The sequence below is a fragment of the Myotis lucifugus genome, unplaced genomic scaffold (genome assembly GCF_000147115.1).
Source record: "Myotis lucifugus unplaced genomic scaffold, Myoluc2.0 scaffold_49, whole genome shotgun sequence".
Taxonomy (NCBI): Eukaryota; Metazoa; Chordata; class Mammalia; order Chiroptera; family Vespertilionidae; genus Myotis; species Myotis lucifugus.
In genome coordinates, this window is record NW_005871097.1 from 1,320,107 (window position 1) to 1,338,299 (window position 18,193).

At 46.8% G+C, this 18,193-nt stretch overlaps 1 protein-coding gene across 1 annotated transcript in view; it reads left to right on the forward strand.

The window, feature by feature from the left end:
* Positions 1-18,193, forward strand: part of MAP3K15 (mitogen-activated protein kinase kinase kinase 15) — a 75,104-nt gene that overhangs the window by 55,347 nt on the left and 1,564 nt on the right. Inside the window, exons 20-26 of the mRNA XM_023753736.1 lie at positions 10,746-10,929; positions 12,081-12,216; positions 12,766-12,940; positions 13,613-13,798; positions 14,856-14,961; positions 15,915-16,137; positions 17,689-17,801. Coding sequence (XP_023609504.1) covers positions 10,746-10,929; positions 12,081-12,216; positions 12,766-12,940; positions 13,613-13,798; positions 14,856-14,961; positions 15,915-16,137; positions 17,689-17,801 — 1,123 coding nt within the window. The remainder of the gene's footprint in view (positions 1-10,745; positions 10,930-12,080; positions 12,217-12,765; positions 12,941-13,612; positions 13,799-14,855; positions 14,962-15,914; positions 16,138-17,688; positions 17,802-18,193) is intronic.

Below are 18,193 nucleotides of genomic sequence, written 5' to 3' on the forward strand. Positions count from 1 at the left end.
ATTAGCTAATAGTGGCCCGGTGCATGAAATTCATGCATGGGAGGCGGGTTCCCTCAGCCCAGCCTGCACCCTCTTCAATCTGGGACCCCTTGGGGGATGTCCGACTGCCAGTTTAGGCCTGATCCCTCTCACAGTCTGGGACAGCTGGCTCCTAACCGTTCACCACTCACCTGCTTGCCTGCCTGATTGCCCCTAACCCCTCTGCCTGCCTGCCTGATCGCCCCTAACTGCCCTCCCCTACCGGCCTGATCTCCCCCCCAGCTGCCCTCCCCTGCCGGCCTGATCTTGCCCCCAATGGCCCTCCCCTGCCGGCCTGATCTCGCCCCCAACTGCCCTTCCCTGCTGGTCTGATTGCCCCTAACCCCCTGCTGGCCTGATCTCGCCCCCAACTACCCTCCCTGCCAGCCTGATTGCCACTAACTGCCTCTGCCTTGGCCCCCACCACCATGGCTTTGTCCAGAAAGAAATCAGACATCTGGAAGATGGCCAGTTGACCCAATCTAATTAGCATATTACCCTTTTATTAGTATAGATAGATTATATAGGATAGGATTGCTTAAATGTGGGGGGAGCCTTTTTCAGCAGGAGGAGATGCTCTTGGCAGACAAAAATACATAATCCCTATATCTGGACTGATAGCCAGCCATATGCACTATACTGCCAAACTGGTCATTAAAAAATTGAATCACTTTCTTATACCTTACACCAAACAGCTGTTGCCCTTAAAACCCCTCCTCAGCACCACCTTAGGTTCTGCCTTTGCAGTTCACCCAAATTAGGTTCTGATTGTTCGGTTTCTATGCCAGTCAGCGTCAAAAGCTCCGCCTCCTAGGCAGCTATTGGCTCCTCACAGTTCACCCAGATTTGGTTCTGATTGGTCGGTTTCTATGCCAGTCAGCATCTCCGGGCCTATATCCGGGCCTGATCAGAGAGGCGGGGCTGATCAGCAGCCCCTGAGGCTGCTGGCAATGCCCAGAGATAAAGAGAGGCAAGGGCTGATCAACGGCTGCCATGGAGGCTGTGGATCAGACCCTGCTTCTCTCTTTGGGCCTGATCTGCAGCCCCCTCAGCAGTGACCCAGCACTGACTGCAGGACTGACTTCTGATGTTTGGTTGTCCGTTCGGTTGTTTTGGACATTATGGACCCTGGCTCTTTACATATATATATAGATAAAAGACTACTATGCAAATTGTCCCTGTGGGAGGTCAGCCAGGAGACCGATCACTCGCTATGATGTGTGCTGACCACCAGGGGGCAGCACGGAACGAAGGAAGGCGGCAACCAACAGCCAGGGAAGGGAGACCCGGCCGGTAGCTGGAAGACCCGATTGACCTCGGCCTGATTTCCAGCCAGGCCTAGGGACCCTACCCATGCACAAATTTCGTGCACCGGGCCTATAGTTATTGAAAAAGCATTGCATTCAACCAGAATGGGATATGCATCATAGGCAATCTGCTAAGACAGAAATAACTGTCATCTTTTTATTGAGCCAAGCAGTACAACCCTTTCCATGTTCTTGAGAAAAGCTAGCTAGTCCTCAGGGGCAAGGATTGGACAACATCATTGGTTATAATAGCTCACCTGAGATTCGTTGAGGTGACCATCTGTGTTAGCTAATGGGCTTCACCCAAAGGAAAAATAACTCAGACCTTTAGGACATGAAGTAGCTTTGGAGTGAGGTGTCACTGAAGTTGGGCTCCTATCCTCCAATAGATTGAGGTATCATCTTCCTCGCTGATGACATTCAAAGAGATGGCTCATGGGTCCTTGAGAAAGACATTCCTGGAAAGAGGCTTAACTTAGCTTTTTAAAATATTGACATACGTCTCAAAGAGACAGAGAACTGACAAGTTTTCTAAAGTAAATGCTCTAAGAAAAGAGGAGTACCTCTTCCCTTATTTTCAGTGGGGAGAATTAAGCCTCTTAGTTGGAATCTGTATTTACCCTTATACTGGGTAAAGCTCAAAGGCCACATGGGTCTGTGTCTTTGGAGAACAGGTTTCTCAGCGGATGTGGAAAAGGTGGAACTTTGGGTATCCAGTGATGTTTCCTTTGTTGTTCTAAAAACCTTCCTAGAAATAATTTTAAAAATTAATAAATAAATAAAACCCTCCCAGGGCTAACAGGAAGAGCAACCCATGTGCATGGAGGCCTACATAGGACCATTGGCCACTGTGGGTGGGGTTTTACCACTGGGCATGCTCCCTTGAGGAAGAGACATGATTGATGGAGACTCCAAGGAAAGCTGATGCCAGGACAGCTCTGTGTGTCCAAGGTTATGTCTCTGGCTTGTGGCTCTTTGTACACTTGGAAAAGATGAATAGGGCTATAGCTTTAAGAGTTTGTTACTAGCACTGACCTTCTGTTTGGGCTTTTTTGTTTTTCCCAAGGCTAACAAGGAACTGGGGGATCGCAAAAGGTCAAATGGCTACTGCTTATGGACAGTGAAGTTACAGTGCATGAAAGCAGCTTGATGGAATGTAATTCCAGAATGTGATTTCTTCCTTCCTACTTCTCAGCCTACCTTGCTATTGTAGGTCCTTGCTATTCATCTCTGCCAGGCCTCCAGCTCAGCCTCTTTGCTAGAAAGAACTGAAAGGCATGAGTGCAGCTTTGTGCCCATGAGCTGAGTCCAGCTCATGGTGCTGTAGGTGCTGTGGCTGCTCTCCTCAGACCATCCCCCTACAGAAGGTTCTCAGAACTTCCCACCCTCCCAGTAACTGTTAGGAAGCTCCAAATCTAAAAACTCAAGTCAATGAGTATCCTTTGGCACCTGCAGTCCCAATAAGATCCTGAACACCAGGACTGGAGGACAACAGAGACCTTCCCCAGCCCTTTCATGTCTATCCATGGTGGAGCCAACTGGGCCCATTGGAGATCTTACCTGCTGCTTCAGTCACAGGCCTTGGAATAAATAATAACTGGTGCTGAGAAAAACATCAGGGTCCACCTGAGAGACATGGCTGACTGCTTTCTGATCGGCCAAATTCCTGCATCACTCAGAAAACCTGTCTGGAGGCTGTGACTTGCTCAGTTCATACATAGGACATGAAGGGAGTGGCAAGAAATATTCAAAGTGATGAATAGCAAGGACCCACAACCAAGATAACTCTACCTAACAAAGCTCTCATTTAGAATTGAGGGTCAGATAAAGAGCTTCACAGACAAGGAAAAGCTAAAGGAGTTCATCACCACCAAACCAGTATTACATGAAATGTTGAAGGGTACTCTTTAAGAAAAAGAGGAGGAGGTTAGCTAATTATCTATACAAAGTCTTTGAAAATATATTGAGGTTTTTAGGTTGGCACGTAAGGTCAGTTTTCAGTGCAAACTAGATAGCTACTATTTTTTGAAGGTGTGAAGGTAATATTTTTTTTCTTTTTCTTTTAAATCTTTATTGTTGAGAGTATTACAGATGTCCCCCTTTTTCCCCCCATTGCCCCCCTCCACCCAGTTCCCAATCCGCCCCAGGCCTTCACCACCCTACTGCCTGTGTCCATAGGTAAGATCTTTGGTTAATCTCTTCCCACCCCGCTTCCCTCTGAGATTCATCAGTCTGTTCCATGCTTCCATGCCTCTGATTCTGTTTTATTCACCAGTTTGTTTTGTTCATTAGATTTCTTATTTGTTCATTTTGATTTTTAGATTCAATTGTTGATAGATATGTATTGCCATTTTATTGTTCATATTTTAAATTTTATTTTATTGTTTAAAGTATTACAAATAGTAGAACATATGTCTCTTTTTTTCCCCATTGACCTTTCCTCAGCCTCCCTGCCCGCTGGCACATGCCCTCACCCCCCCCCATGTCTTGCATCCATTGATTATGCTTATATGCATGCATACAAGTCCTTCAGTTGATCTCTTACCTCCACCCCAATCCTCCCCAGCCTTCCCGCTGTAGTTTGACAGTCTGTTTGCTTATTGTTCATATGTGTTTGTTGCCATTTTGTTGTTCATATTTTTAATCCCTCCTCCTCCTCTTCCTCTTCCTCTTCTTCTTCCTCTTCTTTGTTGATGAAGCTCTTTATCTGACCCTCAATTCTAAATGAGTGCTTTGCTGGGTAGAGTAATCTTGGTTGTAAGTCCTTGCTAATCATCACCTTGAATATTGCTTGCTACTCCCTCCTGGCCCACCAAGTTTCTGTTGAGAAATCAGCTGACAGTCCATTCGTATGGGTGCTCCCTTGTAGGTAACTAACTGCTTTTCTCTTGCTGCTTTTAAGATTCTCTCTTTGTCTTTAGCATTTGGCATTTTAATTATGATGTGCTTTGGTGTGGGAATCTTTGGGTTCCTCTTGTTTGGGACTCTCTGCACTTCCTGGACATGTAAGTTTATTTCTTTCATCAGGGAGGGAAGTTTTCTGTCATTTCTTCAGATAGGTTTTCAATATCTTGCTCTCTCTCATCTCCTTCTGGCACCCCCATAATGCAAATGTTGGTATCACTTGGAGTGCGGGAAACGAGTTAAGTCGGCTCGCGTGAATTGCGCGTACTCCGCGGAAGCCGTCTTTAACTCGGTTCATATAGATTTGCGGTGGAGTGCGGGAAACGTGTAAACTCGGGCCGATTGTAACTGCGTATTACCAAATATTTGTTTGTAATCCACCCTTTTGGTGGATGGAACAAAACCAAAAGACAGAGCCATCTTATATTTTGGCGGGAAATTCACCCGCACTCCAAGTGGTATGCTTGAAGTTGCTCCAGAGGCTCCTTACACTTTCTTCCTATTTTGGGATTCTTTTTTTCATTTTGCTATTCTGATTGGGTGTTTTTTGCTTCCTCCTATTCCAAATCATTGATTTGATTATCAGAATCCTCTACTGTTGAATCCCTGTAAATTATTCTTTATTTCAGTTAATGTATGCTTAATTCCTGACTGGTCTTTTTTCATGTCTTTGACAGTCTCACTAAGATCCTTGAAAGTTTCTTTTTACAAAAAATATATATATATTTTATTGATTTTTTACAGAGAGGAAGTGAGAGGAATAGAGAGTTAGAAACATCAATGAGTGAGAAACATTGATGAGCTGCCTCCTGCACACCCCCCACTGGGGATGTGCCTGCAACCAAGGTACATGCCCTTGACCAGAATCGAACCTGGGACCCTTCAGTCTGTAGGCTGTTGCTCTATCCACTGAGCCAAACCGGTTAGGGCGAGATCCTTGAAAGTTTCATGAAGATCCTTGAGTAACCTTATAACCATGGTTTTGAACTCTGTATCCAGTAGTTTGCTTGCTTCTATTTCTTTCATTTGTGACATGTTTCTTTGTCTCAGCATTTTGGCTGCTTCCTTGTGTTTGTTTCTGTGTATTAGGTAGAGCTTCTCTGTCTCCTGGAATTGGTAGAGTGGCCTTGTGTGGTAGGTGTCCTGTAGGGCCCAGTGGCTCAGCCTCCCCAGTCACCTGAGCTGGGCACTCTAGGTGTGTCCCTGTGTGGGCTGTGTGCATAGTCTTGTAGTTGAGCCTTGATTGTGTTGGCGTCACTGGGAGGAGTTTACCTCCAGGCCAAGTGGCTGTGAGGACCACCTGCAGCTATGGTGGGACAGCTGCTATGCAGGAAACACCTCTATGGAGCAGGACTTGCTTCAGTGGGGCTTTGGTGCTCACTGAGTTTGCCCCTTAAGTGTGTTGCTTATGGATGTATAGAGTTGTAATATGCTATGATCTGAAGTTTTCCACCAGGTACACTGGCTCTAGGGCTTCCAGGTAGGTGCAAAGTCAGCCACTGCCTGGGGCCACCCTAAAGGAGCTATTTGTATTTGGCTTGGAGGTGCCAAGGCAAGGCTCACCTGTGAAGCAAGGCAGGCTGGTGCTAGTGCCAGGTCTTGGGCCTTTTATTGATAGGTTTGGGGGCACACTTGTTTAAGAGATTTTAGCAAAGTCTGAAGCCTAAACTAGGACAGGTCATTATATGCCAAAGCCACTGCAAACAGGTTGGGTGGGGCTGCAAATTAGATGGGGCAGGGTCTCAGGGAGTCACTAGGGCGGAGCAGGAGCAAACAGATTTGGCTTCCAGTCAGCTCTATGATGGGGGAGGTCCCAGCACAGGAGCAATGACCCCTGGAGTATCCCTGTCTATGAGAAAGCTGCCCCTTGATTTCCTGACCCAATGCCAGACAGTCCAGTTCCTCCCCGTATGTGTGTGGGTCCACCAGAGCCTCACCCTGATATTGGAGCTCAGAGGAAGCAGGACCTTGTAAGTTCAGTTCGTGCGCCGGCCCTTTAAAAGGAACACCTGGCAGCCTCCTTGTCACTGAGCCTTAATACCCTAATTTGTACAGCCTGTAGTTAATGGGGACTTCTATTCCCAGCTCTGGAATCCTGGGATGGGGGCTCTGGTGTGGGGATGGGGACCCTTGTTCCTTAGGAGCTGGCTCTGCAGAGACCATCTCCCACCTGATTAAAAAAGTGTCACATGTGGGTGTTGGACCAGCCTGTTCTGTACCTCTGCCCCTCCTACCAGTCTCAATGTGCTTTCTTATTTACCTCTCTCGTTGTAGGACTTCTATTCAGCCAGCTTTTAGGTGGTTCTGAATGATGGTTGTTCTGTATTTTGTAATTTTGATGTGGTTATGGGAGGCAGCGAGTATAGGCACTTACCTACGTCGCCATCTTTTCCTATCTAGAAAGCTACTATTAAATAACATCCCCTGTGTTCTATTTGCAAAGGCTGTAGAAATTATTTCTGGTATCTCTAGAATGCTTTACGAAATTTTCAAGAAACTTCTGGGAAGTGTCTTAAACAAAAGGATCTGTTTTCCCCCAAAATGACTATTAAGAATTTAATTGTATCCTCAAAAAAAAAATGTATTGAACATCTAATCCCTAGCACCTCAGAATGTGACCTTATTTGGAAATAGAGTCTTTACAGAGGTAACAAGTTAAAGTGGGATCAATTATATGGGACTAATCCTATATGATTGGTGTCTTTATAAAAAGTGGAAATTTGGGCACAGAGCGAAGATGATGTGAGGAGACAGAGAGAGAAGGTCTTATGAAAGTGGAGGCAGAAATCAGAGTGATGCATCTGCAAGCCAAGGAACGCCAAGCACTGCCAGCCACCACCAGAAACTGAGAAGAAGACAGGCAGGGTTCTACCCTAGAGCCTTCAGAGAGCAAGCTTGGCTGTGTTGACACCTTAATTTCAGACATTTAGCCTTCAGAGCTATGAGACTAGATTTCTGTTCTTGTAAACCACCCACTTTGTAGTACTTGGTTATGGCAGCCCTGTGAAACTAAAACAGGACCTTTGAGTTAACAGCAAAGCGCCCTTAAAAGTAATGTACTGCCAGGGTGCCAGGGTGCCACCCATGTTTGCTCTTTTCTTTCTGAGACCCAGGTGACGAGCCACCCCTTACTTTGGGTTCCTGTTCTGAATTTTTGTCTCTGGTCCCCCTAGTGCCCTCATGCCCCCACCTCTCAGGTAAAGAATGCTAACTGTAATGCACCCCGCATTTCAGATCTTGGGGGTTCAATTCCATCCAGCTTTAGTGTTCTCAAAATCCAGAACTTATTTTCTTTTTTTTTTTTTTGGCTTCATTTCTTTTTTTTTTATTTTATTAAATCTTTATTGTTCAGATTATTACATTTGTTCCTCTTTTTTCCCCCCATAACTCCCCTCCTTCCAGCTCCCACCCCACCCTCCGCCCTCACTCCCCACCCACTGTGTTCATCCATAGGTGCACGATTTTTGTCCAGTCTCTTCCCACATCTCCCACACCCCTTTTCCCCCCAAGAATAGTCAGTCCATTCCCTTTCTATGTCCCTGATTCTGTTATAATCACCAGTTCATTCTGTACATCAGGTTATTTATTCACTTGATTCTTAGATTCATTTGTTGATAGATGCATATTTGTTGTTCATAATTTTTATCTTTACCTTTTTCTTCTTCTTCCTCTTCTTAAAGGATACCTTTCAGCATTTCATATAATACTGGTTTGGTGGTGATGAACTCCTTTAGCTTTTCCTTATCTGTGAAGCTCTTTATCTGACCTTCAATTCTGAATGATAGCTTTGCTGGATAAAGTAATCTTGGTTGTAGGTTCTTGCTATTCATCACTTTGAATATTTCTTGCCACTCCCTTCTGGCCTGCAAAGTTTCTGTTGAGAAATCAGCTGACAGTTGTATGGGTATTCCCTTGTAGGTAACTGAGTTTCTTTCTCTTGCTGCTTTTAAGATTCTCTCTTTGTCTTTTGCTCTTGGCATTTTAATGATGATGTGTCTTGGTGTGGTCCTCTTTGGATTCCTTTTGTTTGGAGTTCTCTGCGCTTCCTGGACTTGGAAGTCTATTTCTTTCACCAGGTGGGGGAAGTTTTCTGTCATTATTTCTTCAAATAGGTTTTCAATATCTTGCTCTCTCTCATCTTCTGGTACCCCTATAATTCTGATGTTGGTACGTTTGAAGCTGTCCCAGAGGCTCCTTACACTATCTTCGTATTTTTGGGTTCTTTTTTCATTTTGCTTTTCCGGTTGGGTGTTTCTCGCTTCTTTGCATTTCAAATCTTTGACTTGATTCTTGCGCTCCTCTGGTTTGCTGTTGGGAGTCTGTATAATATTCTTTATTTCAGTCAGTGTATGCTTACTTTCTAGATGGTCCTTTATCACACCATCGAGAGTCTCATTAGATTTCCTGTACAACTCATCAAGTTTAGCGACAGACTCTAGAAGCCTCTTGAGAGACCTCAAAAGTGTGGTTCTGAACTCAATATCCTCCCTTGATAGTTTTGTCCTGTTTCTTTGTCTCCGCATTTTTTACGCTTTCTTGGTACACCCCCTAGTGGTCTTTGTGCGCAGTCTTGTTGTAGTTAAGCCTTGATTGTTATAGTTAATACTAGAGGAATTTGACCTCCAGGCCGACTGGCTGTGCTAATCTAGCCTTTGCCTGAGGCTATCCGGCAAATGGCTCTGTGCAGGGCTTGGGCGGGGCGGGTCCCACGGGATCAACAGGGCGGAGGAAGGAGCAGTTATGGCTGCTCTCAGTCCGTCCCCAGGGGCTCTGCCTCTCTGTCCCAGCAACAGCTGCAAACCTCGGAGGGACCGTAGCCAGACAGTCCTGCTTCTCCCGTTTGAGTCTGGGTCCCTAGAGACTCGCCTGGATCTGGAGCTCTGAGTCTGAGGCTCCCTCCGGATTGAAACAGACAACCACCGCGCCCTCAGCCACTAGCCCGCGCCACGCGCACTCCACACCTTAGTATTTTACTTCAGCACTGCGCCTCCTCTGATTCTCGGTTCCTCCTAGTTGTAGAACTTCCACTCAGCCAGCCTTCCTGTGGTTCTGGATGATGTCTGTTCCGTCTTTTAGTTGTATTTTTGAAGTGGTTGTTAGAGGCAGCAAAAACCGCGTTAACCTATGCCGCCATCTCTCAAAATCCAGAACTTATTTTTAATATTTTACTTTATTGTGGTAAAAGCATTTAATGTGAGATCTACTCCTTAAAAAACTTTTCAGTACACAGTACAGTCTTGTTGACTCCAGGTATGATGTTGTACAGCAATTCTCTAGAACTTTCTCATCTTACTTAACTGAACCCTTAACCCCGTTGGTTAGTAATTTCCCACTCCCTCTCCCCCAACCCAAACTCTCCAGCCCACAATGAGCAGGGCATCAGAGATGGTTACTGCACCCTGGTCAAGGGACTTGGGTATGAGAAGTCAAAAGGCCATTCTCTGCAGCACCCAGATCTCACTTAGGGGAGCAAGGGAGGCCAGGCCAACCCCCTGGGGTGCCAGGGAGCTGGGAATGGGGTGGATCTGGAGTCCAGAAGGGCTTACACCCAGGGCTTGACAGCTGGGCTCTAAAAAGATGCAGGGAAGATTATGAACTTTTAAGACAAAAAGTCCTCTAAGGGGAGTCACCCCTGATGGGCACCATTATGCAAGATGGATGAGCAGGACTTGTGGAAGCATTCTCATGTCATATTGACGTGACAGCTCAGCCCCAACTCCTGCTCCTCTCCAAGCCACAGGGACAGAGAGTCTTTAGCAGGACAAGGATGAGCTGGCCAGAAGTGGGAGCTGAAGCAGAAACTGTAGCAGGAGCCCGAAGAGGAAAGGGCAGTGCCCCTCCTTCAGCCAGTTGTACCCCAGGGGGATAAGGGTCTCCAGGTTTGGTCTGCACATGGTTTGCAGCTGGAGGTGGGGGATTGGGGCTGTGAATGCACTTAAAGTTGAGTGGGCCGTCCTTTGGGATTCTGTGCATCAGGGAACAGACCACAGATACCTTGAGCCCCCTCGGTTAGAGCATCCTGCTGCAGACTACGGTCCCAGCCTCATCTCAGGTATCTTTTGTGTAACAAACCACCCCAAAACTATAGAAGCTAAAAACAACCACTTTATATTTCCCATGATTCTGTGGGCTAACCATTGGCTCTCCCTCTGGTCTTACCCAGGCTCAATCATGTGCTGGCTTGGCTGGGGCAGGATGCTCTTGGAGGCCCTCGTCCACATGGCCCTTCACCCTGGGTGTTCCCCCAGCATAGTGGTCTCAGGGCTCTGAGAGGACTGCAACAGAAGCCCCAAGGTCTCCTAAGGCCTAGGCTCTGAAACTGCTCCAGCATCATTTTCTCCACAATCTGCTGGGCAAAGTCCCAAGAGGCCATTGTGGCTTGGACACGGGTACCAATCATTGAAGCTGCTATGCTTCATCCATCCCCAGCCCCTCAGAGCTTTGTATTGAAGGTGTATACATTTGTTTTCCCTGAGGCCTCACTGTCACATTGGTCACCTCTCCCTCAAAATGCAGGTGGGGTTGTTTAAGATCCACCCTGAGATTCCAGAAGTCCTTTCAGTTGAAGCCAGAGTCTTCCTTTTATCCTGTTTTGAGCCTGATCCCCACAAACGTGCCACTGCCGCTGACCTGCTCAAGAAGGATTTCTTAAGGCAGGTGAACAAGGGCAAGAAGACCCGAATTGTTTTCAAGCCATCAGGTGAGGCCTACTAGGACAGTTGGGTGACCCCCTGGGCCCCTGGGTTCTCTGTTGCTCAAAGAGTGCCAGCTCTCCAGAGTGCTAAGTGAGCCACACTGCCTATTTTCATAGGAGAGTCATGGGGGTGGTGCAGCAGGTGTGGGGTTGTCCAAACACAGCCAATGAATGTGATTTCCTGACAAGGACATAGGGAGCCCCACAGGTGACAGCGATGCCACCCACCTTGTTAAAGTCTTTTTGGGGATTGTGCCAAGGAAGGATGCCAGAGGGGCCCTAGCTGGGGTTTTGTGTCTTCCCCACCTGCAGGGCCTGGCATTTCATTTTTGGAGCCTGGCCTATTTACTTACACGGCTCCTGACCTTGATTAAAGGGCATGTCAGAGGAGTTTGCCTATAGTGGCTGTCTTGTAGCCCACAATCCATTATAGCCAAGTGACCCCTTCTAGGGCAATAAGTCCTGCTGGCAATGACTTAAGAGTAACCCCTGCAAAGGAAGCCCTTTGTTCTCTTTCTCCTGGTGTAGATGGAGTCTGACTGCAGGACAGAGTGTCTCAGCATCTTGTTCTCAGAGCATAACTAGCTACATCAGTGTTTCCCACGGGCTGGTTAGAACCCAGAACCCCAGGCCCATCACAGACCTGCTGAAGCAGAAGATACATTTCACCAGAATCTTTGGGCATCTGTTTGCAGTTAGAGCAGCAGCCTTAGCAAGCCCAAGCATATGTTCTCCCTGAGACTCCCCATCTTTTTCTGAGTGGACAATTCTCCCAGCCTACTGCCTCCCTCTCTGAGCCTTCTTCCTCCCTCAGAGCCTCCACAAACATTCTCCCTCACTGAGCCCCCAGCCTCCATCCTTTTTTAGCTCCCCCTTCTCCCTCTCTGAGCAGCGCCTCCCCCCAGCAACTTGCCTCTGATCCTTTCCCCAGCATTTTTCCTCAGTCTCCCACCTTAGTATTGTCCCTCTCTGAGCCTCCATCCTCCCTCTCTGAGCTTCCCTTCCAGCATTGTTTTCTGACCCCCACAGCATCCTCCTCCTTGTGTGAGCCTCTCCTTCAGCTTCCTCAGTCTCTGAGTCCTCCCTTCTGCACACTCTCTAAGCCTACCCCTACCTTTCTGAGCCTCTGCCCCTTTATGTTTGCCCCCACACAGCAGGTTCCCAGGTCACATTGGGGGAATTCGTGGGCTCTAGCAGCAGAGAACATAACCGTGGCCCCCTGGAGTTGGACGCCCAGCTCAACAGGTTAGAAAATGCCTGGGAGCCCATGCATGGGCTCTGCAACCTGCTCAGGTACTATCTGCCCTGTCCTTCTGCTGTGGGCCTGTGAGAGCTGCTCATTCATGGGGTGACGGAGGGGCGGGGTGGTTACAAAATACCTACCGGGTCAAAATCAGATGGACTTGAAGGGCTTTTGTTTCTTTCTGCTAGATCTGTAGGGTGGCAGGGGGTAAACAATGCAAGGGGGAGGGCAGTGTGTTCTCTCACTGGTCTTCCCCTCCTACATCTCCCTTCCTCCTTCCCTTGTCCCCTTCTCTCTGGTCTCTCGCCCTCTTCCCCTGCCTCCTCTTTCCTTGCCCCTTCCACCTCCCAAGTTGCCCCTCATTATCCCTTTAACCCCCTCCTCTCCCTTCCGTCTCCCTTCCCCCTTTACCCACCCTCTCCCAACACTGCTGCTAAGAGAGAAAACACGCTGCATCTCTCCATCAGCCTGCCTCCTGTAATTTTATCTTCTTGAAGTTGACACTGCAGAGTCACCTCTTAGTTCCTCCCCCATGGGGTCCTAGAATACCAGCTTTGCTCAGGACACAGGGGTTGTTTGTCACCTGTGTTTGTCCGCAGGGTTCAGGATGACAGCTGGATCACAGAAGACCAGAACTCAGCCTTGAACCCCGAGGACAGGGACCCGGATCTCTTCCTGCGGCACCAGGACCAAGAGTGTCGTGCCATCCTATGCAAAATCCTCTGGAATGGGCAGGACCTGTTGGCTTCCAACCTGCAGGAGTACCTGGTTCAGGTACAGGCTGGGGGGAGTGTGTCCAGGTCCAGTGGGACTGAGGTTCCTGCTACCCTGGAACATTTGCAGTTATAATCACCATAAGTATTTCCCAATGTCCATCCCTCCAACAAAACAAAAGAAAATACATGGGAGGGGGGGGGGAGAAACTGCTGAAACCATGTGCCTAACACTGCAGTGAATCTGGCCATGCCTGGGTCGGTGATGCTCCCTGGTGGCAAATAAGCCAAATGGCAGCACAAAGCCCAGGAGCTCTGAGCCCTTGAACCTGCTCTAGAGCAGCCAGTTTAGGGAGAAGTTATTTTAGATAAGGAAAGGTCCTTTCAGGAAGAGGCCACTGCCCCACTCTGTCCCTTTTGAGAAAGCCTTGTTCAAGGCGGGGTCTTAAAAGGAGTTAAACAGGATGCCAGAAATATTCCTAGGGGGGCTTAGTGGCATGTGTGTGGGGGCCAGCGAGGAGGGGGGCCACATAACCCTCTAACAGAAAAGATGGAGAGAATTCCAGGAAGAGAGATCCCATCTCACCTGAGGCAGCCACAGTTCTTTAGCAAATGCACAATGGACAATCTAGTTAATCTAGTTTCCCACAATACTTCTTGAATTTTGCTTCGTCTCTCTGACTTACTCAATGAAAGTGATTTTGTGTGTGTGTGTCTGTGTGTGTGTGATTAGAATTCGGAAGAACCGCACCTCTCAGTCGACCACATCAAGCAAATAATCTGGATCCTGAGGGACTTCATCCACTCCGAGGAGCGTGGAGTGATGGCATCCAAGATATCAGAGCTAAAGGTGGCCCTGAAATTCGACAGCTTTTTACTCAGTCAGATTCATCTGATACTGTTTGGATTTCAGAATGTTGTAAGTACTCTATGTGGCCCTAGAGAACATACCAGAAAGCAGGAAGCCCACTGAAGCAGCTCCTAGCCAATCCCATGGGGTTCAATTACCATCTTCTTTCACAGTCCCCATCTCTTCTCACCTGTTGACACCCGAATCTGGGTTTCAGTTCTTTTAAACATTGAATATGCAATTGCAGGTGAATAGGTCAATTGCATTTGGCCACAAATAGCAGGAGTGCAGGATTTGGGAACAAGTAGCATTTGCCAGCTGAATAGATTTGGGGTTTAAGCTTGTGTCTGCCCAAACAGAGGAGTTGTTTCAGGTCTGAGACCATGTCTGCCTGAGCTTTGGTGTCCCAAGCCTCCAACACAGAGCCTGAGGTTTCATAAGTGCTCAGTGAATAAACAATGAAGAGGCCCAGTGCAGTACATTTGATCACCACACCCATCTCCTAGCCAGTGGTCGGCAAACTGCAGCTCGCGAGCCACATGCGGCTCTTTGGCCCCTTTAGTGTGGCTCTTCCACAAAATACCAACTTCTGCGCATGGGCCACGAAGTTTCAATCGCACTGTACGTGCGCGCCTGCACGTGGTATTTTGTGGAAGAGCCACACTCAAGGGGCCAAAGAACTGCATGTGGCTCATGAGCCTCAGTTTGCTGACCACTGTCCTAGACCCCAGCAGGACTTAGGGCAGTGGTTCTCAACCTTCCTAATGCCGCGACCTTTTAATACAGTTCCTCATGTTGTGGTGACCCCCAATTTCATTGTTACAAATTGAACATAATTAAAGCATAGTGATTAATCACAAAAACGATATGTAATTATATGTTTTCCGATGGTCTTAGGCAACCCCTGTGAAAGGGTCTTTCGACCCCCAAAGGGGTCTCGACCCACAGGTTGAGAACCGCTGACTTAGGGTCAGCTTGGAGACTCAGTCCAGAAGAAACAGAAGTAGGGTAGAAATGCAGAGCAGAATGGTGAACACTCTATCTCAGAGAGTAGAAATTAGAATTAGTAAAAACTTATTTCTTAGAAGTACAGTGGACCAGAAATCTGCATTTTTGTGTTTTATAGGTGAGTAAAATGTTGAGGCATCACTTAATTAACGTCCAGTGGCTGTGTGCGATGGATATCATCATCCAGCGAGTGGTGATGGCTGCAGTCGTCATTCTTATCTCAGGTAAGTGCCCGCTTCTCAGTCAAGGTCGGCTTCAGGCTATGGAAAAGACCAGAAATGTCTATCCCCTGTGCTCAACAATTGTGCTCTCTTTCACATCTTGGCTATACTTCCTTGCAATAAAGCAATACTGTCACAAACCCTATGGGGCTAAGATTCTGATTCTAAGAATTTCTCCTGCGCTGTATTTCTGTGCCTAACCGACACTAAACTCATGATCTAAAAGTTAGCATAAATGCTACAATGCATCCTTAGGAACACTTGCTGGTTGGTTGAGAATTGAATGGTGCCTTCTCCTCAGAATCACCGTGTGGTAACTCTAGATATCTTTTGCTCTTGTCAACTCTGTTAGAGCTGCTTACTATTCAAGTTGGTTCTCTTTCTGTGGTGACTTCTTCCTGCAAAGGAAGGTTTGTAACACTTGTGTTGACACTGCCATTTCCTCTCTGGATTTTGCTCCTTCCGTCTTTTGCCTGCTCCCCTGAATGCATGGGAGCCCTGCTCAGCTTCTAGCTTCCGGGAGAAGCTCTTTAATCCCCAAGACTGCATTACTCCCTGCTCCAAGTAGGCATTTCTGTAGTAAATGTACACAGGCCAGGTTGGAAGCCTAGTTGTACCTTTTTAAAACTCCCCTTGGCTAGCTAACCTAACATCTTTAAACCCCCGTTTTCTCATCTTTAAACTGGGGGTGATCACTTTTGCACTGCCAAGAACTGAGTGAAATAGTTCCTCTCCATTTTTAAAATCCCAATCCCAATACAGTGTTGCATTGACAGGGCCAGCTTCTGAACAGCCCTGTTTGCTGGCCCTGCCAATGCAACACTGTATTGGGACATAAAAGCTACAGGAGGCCCTGGTCTTGTTGGAAGGAGCGAAATCCAGAGAGGAACATAAAAGCTTTTTTGTTCCTCTCATCTTGTTGAACTGTGGTCCTTTCTTCTTCCATGATTGCGCAGAGCTCCGAGCCCACTTTGAGGCCACCGAGGAAACAGAAGGGGTGAATGAGGACCCAGATGAGGTGGACCAGGATGGTCCCCCAGCAGACCCACCTGGAAGTGAAGCACGTGCAATACATGGAGGTACCAAACCCACTTCAGCACTTGTCCGGGAAGCCCAGTACCAGGAGCTCCAGCAGGATCTGAGCCTCCAGCTGGACAGTCTGAGGCGGGAAACCGGAAGGTCAGTAAGGGTGGAACAATGACCTGGACCAGCAGGCAATTGATTTAGTTGTTGAGTGCTTCACCCAGGTCTCAGAAAAGAATCTTCACCACCAGGGAACTGGGCAAAGGGGTATTCTCAGTTTCAATGGACAGATTAAATGCCTCCCTTTTAATATTGGAAATCCAGGCCGCACAGCACTTAGCCATATTAAAGGCAGCAGCATCTTGGAGTTTTCTGTGTCTTTTTGCCAGATAGGAACCCTGGCATGGCCTGTGGGTACAGCAGTGGAAATCTGCAGCCCACCCCTACAGAAGTAGCCAAGTTGGGGACTGGTTAGCACTCTACTATGGCAGTTGGCCCATAACCCTGACCCCAAGGAAGTTTGACCTTACCTCTTTGAATCTCTTCCTTGTGGTTTATCATGATCCCTCAGCAGGCATTCATGGACTGCCTTCCCAGCCAAGGGACCCTGGCACTGTTATGAGGGTCCCCCAAGAGCTGGTCTGTTTTATTCACTTCCTGGCACATAGTAGGTGCTTAATAAAATGATTCCTGTTTGCACTAGGGAAATCATATCATCAATGGATTTATGAAAAGTATAAGCCACAGCTATAGCAAATTAGTTGGTATTGGTTCCAAATGATGCTTTTTTTGGCCCCATGATCATCCATAATGTTGATTAATATTTAATGGGGAGAGATTAGGTGCCAGGTGTACATATTTTGGAACAGAAGCTGTATACACCCCTAGGGATCTCTAACGTTGAATCTTAGGCAGATCTAATCCTTTTTTTAGGAAGACCTGGAGTCTTAATGAACTGGTGGTGGTGGCAAAATTTTTAAAGTTTTTGAAATACGACAAATGTGAAAGTTGATAGTAATACTTAGCACTTTAAAAAATGTTTTTCTGATAAAGTTTCTAATTACCAATTCAAAAGAATATTGTATATAGGTTCAAAGGTTATTCTCCACTGTTGATATGTTACCAGTCTCCGTAGAATTAGGAATTAGAAAATAGCAGCCAGCACAATTGCAAATGCCTGATAAACATTAAATCCCTACAAAGCATGACTGTCCTTGCAGTATGGAGGTGCTTTAGCTGTCTTGGGGGCAGAGCAGGAAGATGGTACCTACTGCCCAAAGCGATATTGCCTGGGAATAACTGGTCTGTGTGAGCATCTGTGAGACCAGTTCCCGTACAGGCTTCTATCTCCTTGGCTTAGTCCCATGAGAGGAGGAAAGAGCTTGACTACTAGTTTCAGTAACTTAACCTGACTTAGGGAAGACAAGTTAAAGTTATCAGATCATTCTGGCTGAGTTCCACTGGGTTATCTTGGTTCATAGCATATTTTGAGAAAAAATATACTCCCACCCTGAGTCTTTTTTTTCAAGGGGAGGAAACAAGGAATTTACTCATGTGCAGACTGAAACCTGTTCACAAAACTTTGAAAAAACTATACTGACCATTGGGATTGTGCTTTTTTTCTCAATCTCTAATGTTAAAGACATATTTGAGTTGAATTGAATGGTGTTAGACTCTCTGGAATGATGGCTTTTTTTTTTAAACCAGACTTTTGAAAAACCTACTTCAAGCAGAGAGAGCACACAAGAATCTTATACGGCAAAGCCTAAAACAGCAAAGTCAACAATTGTGTGACTTTCAGTCACAATTAAGATCTAATGGTGAGTGACTTTCTACTTGCTGACTTAAGTCTGAGAGATAATTTAACAGCTAATATTCTAGCCCTAGCCAGTTTTGCTCCGTGGATAGAGCGTCGGCCTGCGGACCAAAGGGTCCCAAGTTCAATTCTAGTCAAGGGTATGTACCTTGGTTGCAGGCTCCTCCCCAGCCCTGGTCGGGGCTTGTGCAGGGGCCAACCAATCGATATGTTTCTCTCACATTTATGTTTGTCTTTCCCTCTCTTTTCCACTCTCCCTGAAAATAAATGGAAAAATATCCTTGGGTGAAGATTAACATAAAAAATAAAAATTAAAAGCTAATATTCTAGTTAACCGTGACACAATTTAGATTATTTTCTAATTAATCACTAAGTATTCCTTTAGATTCCGGAATA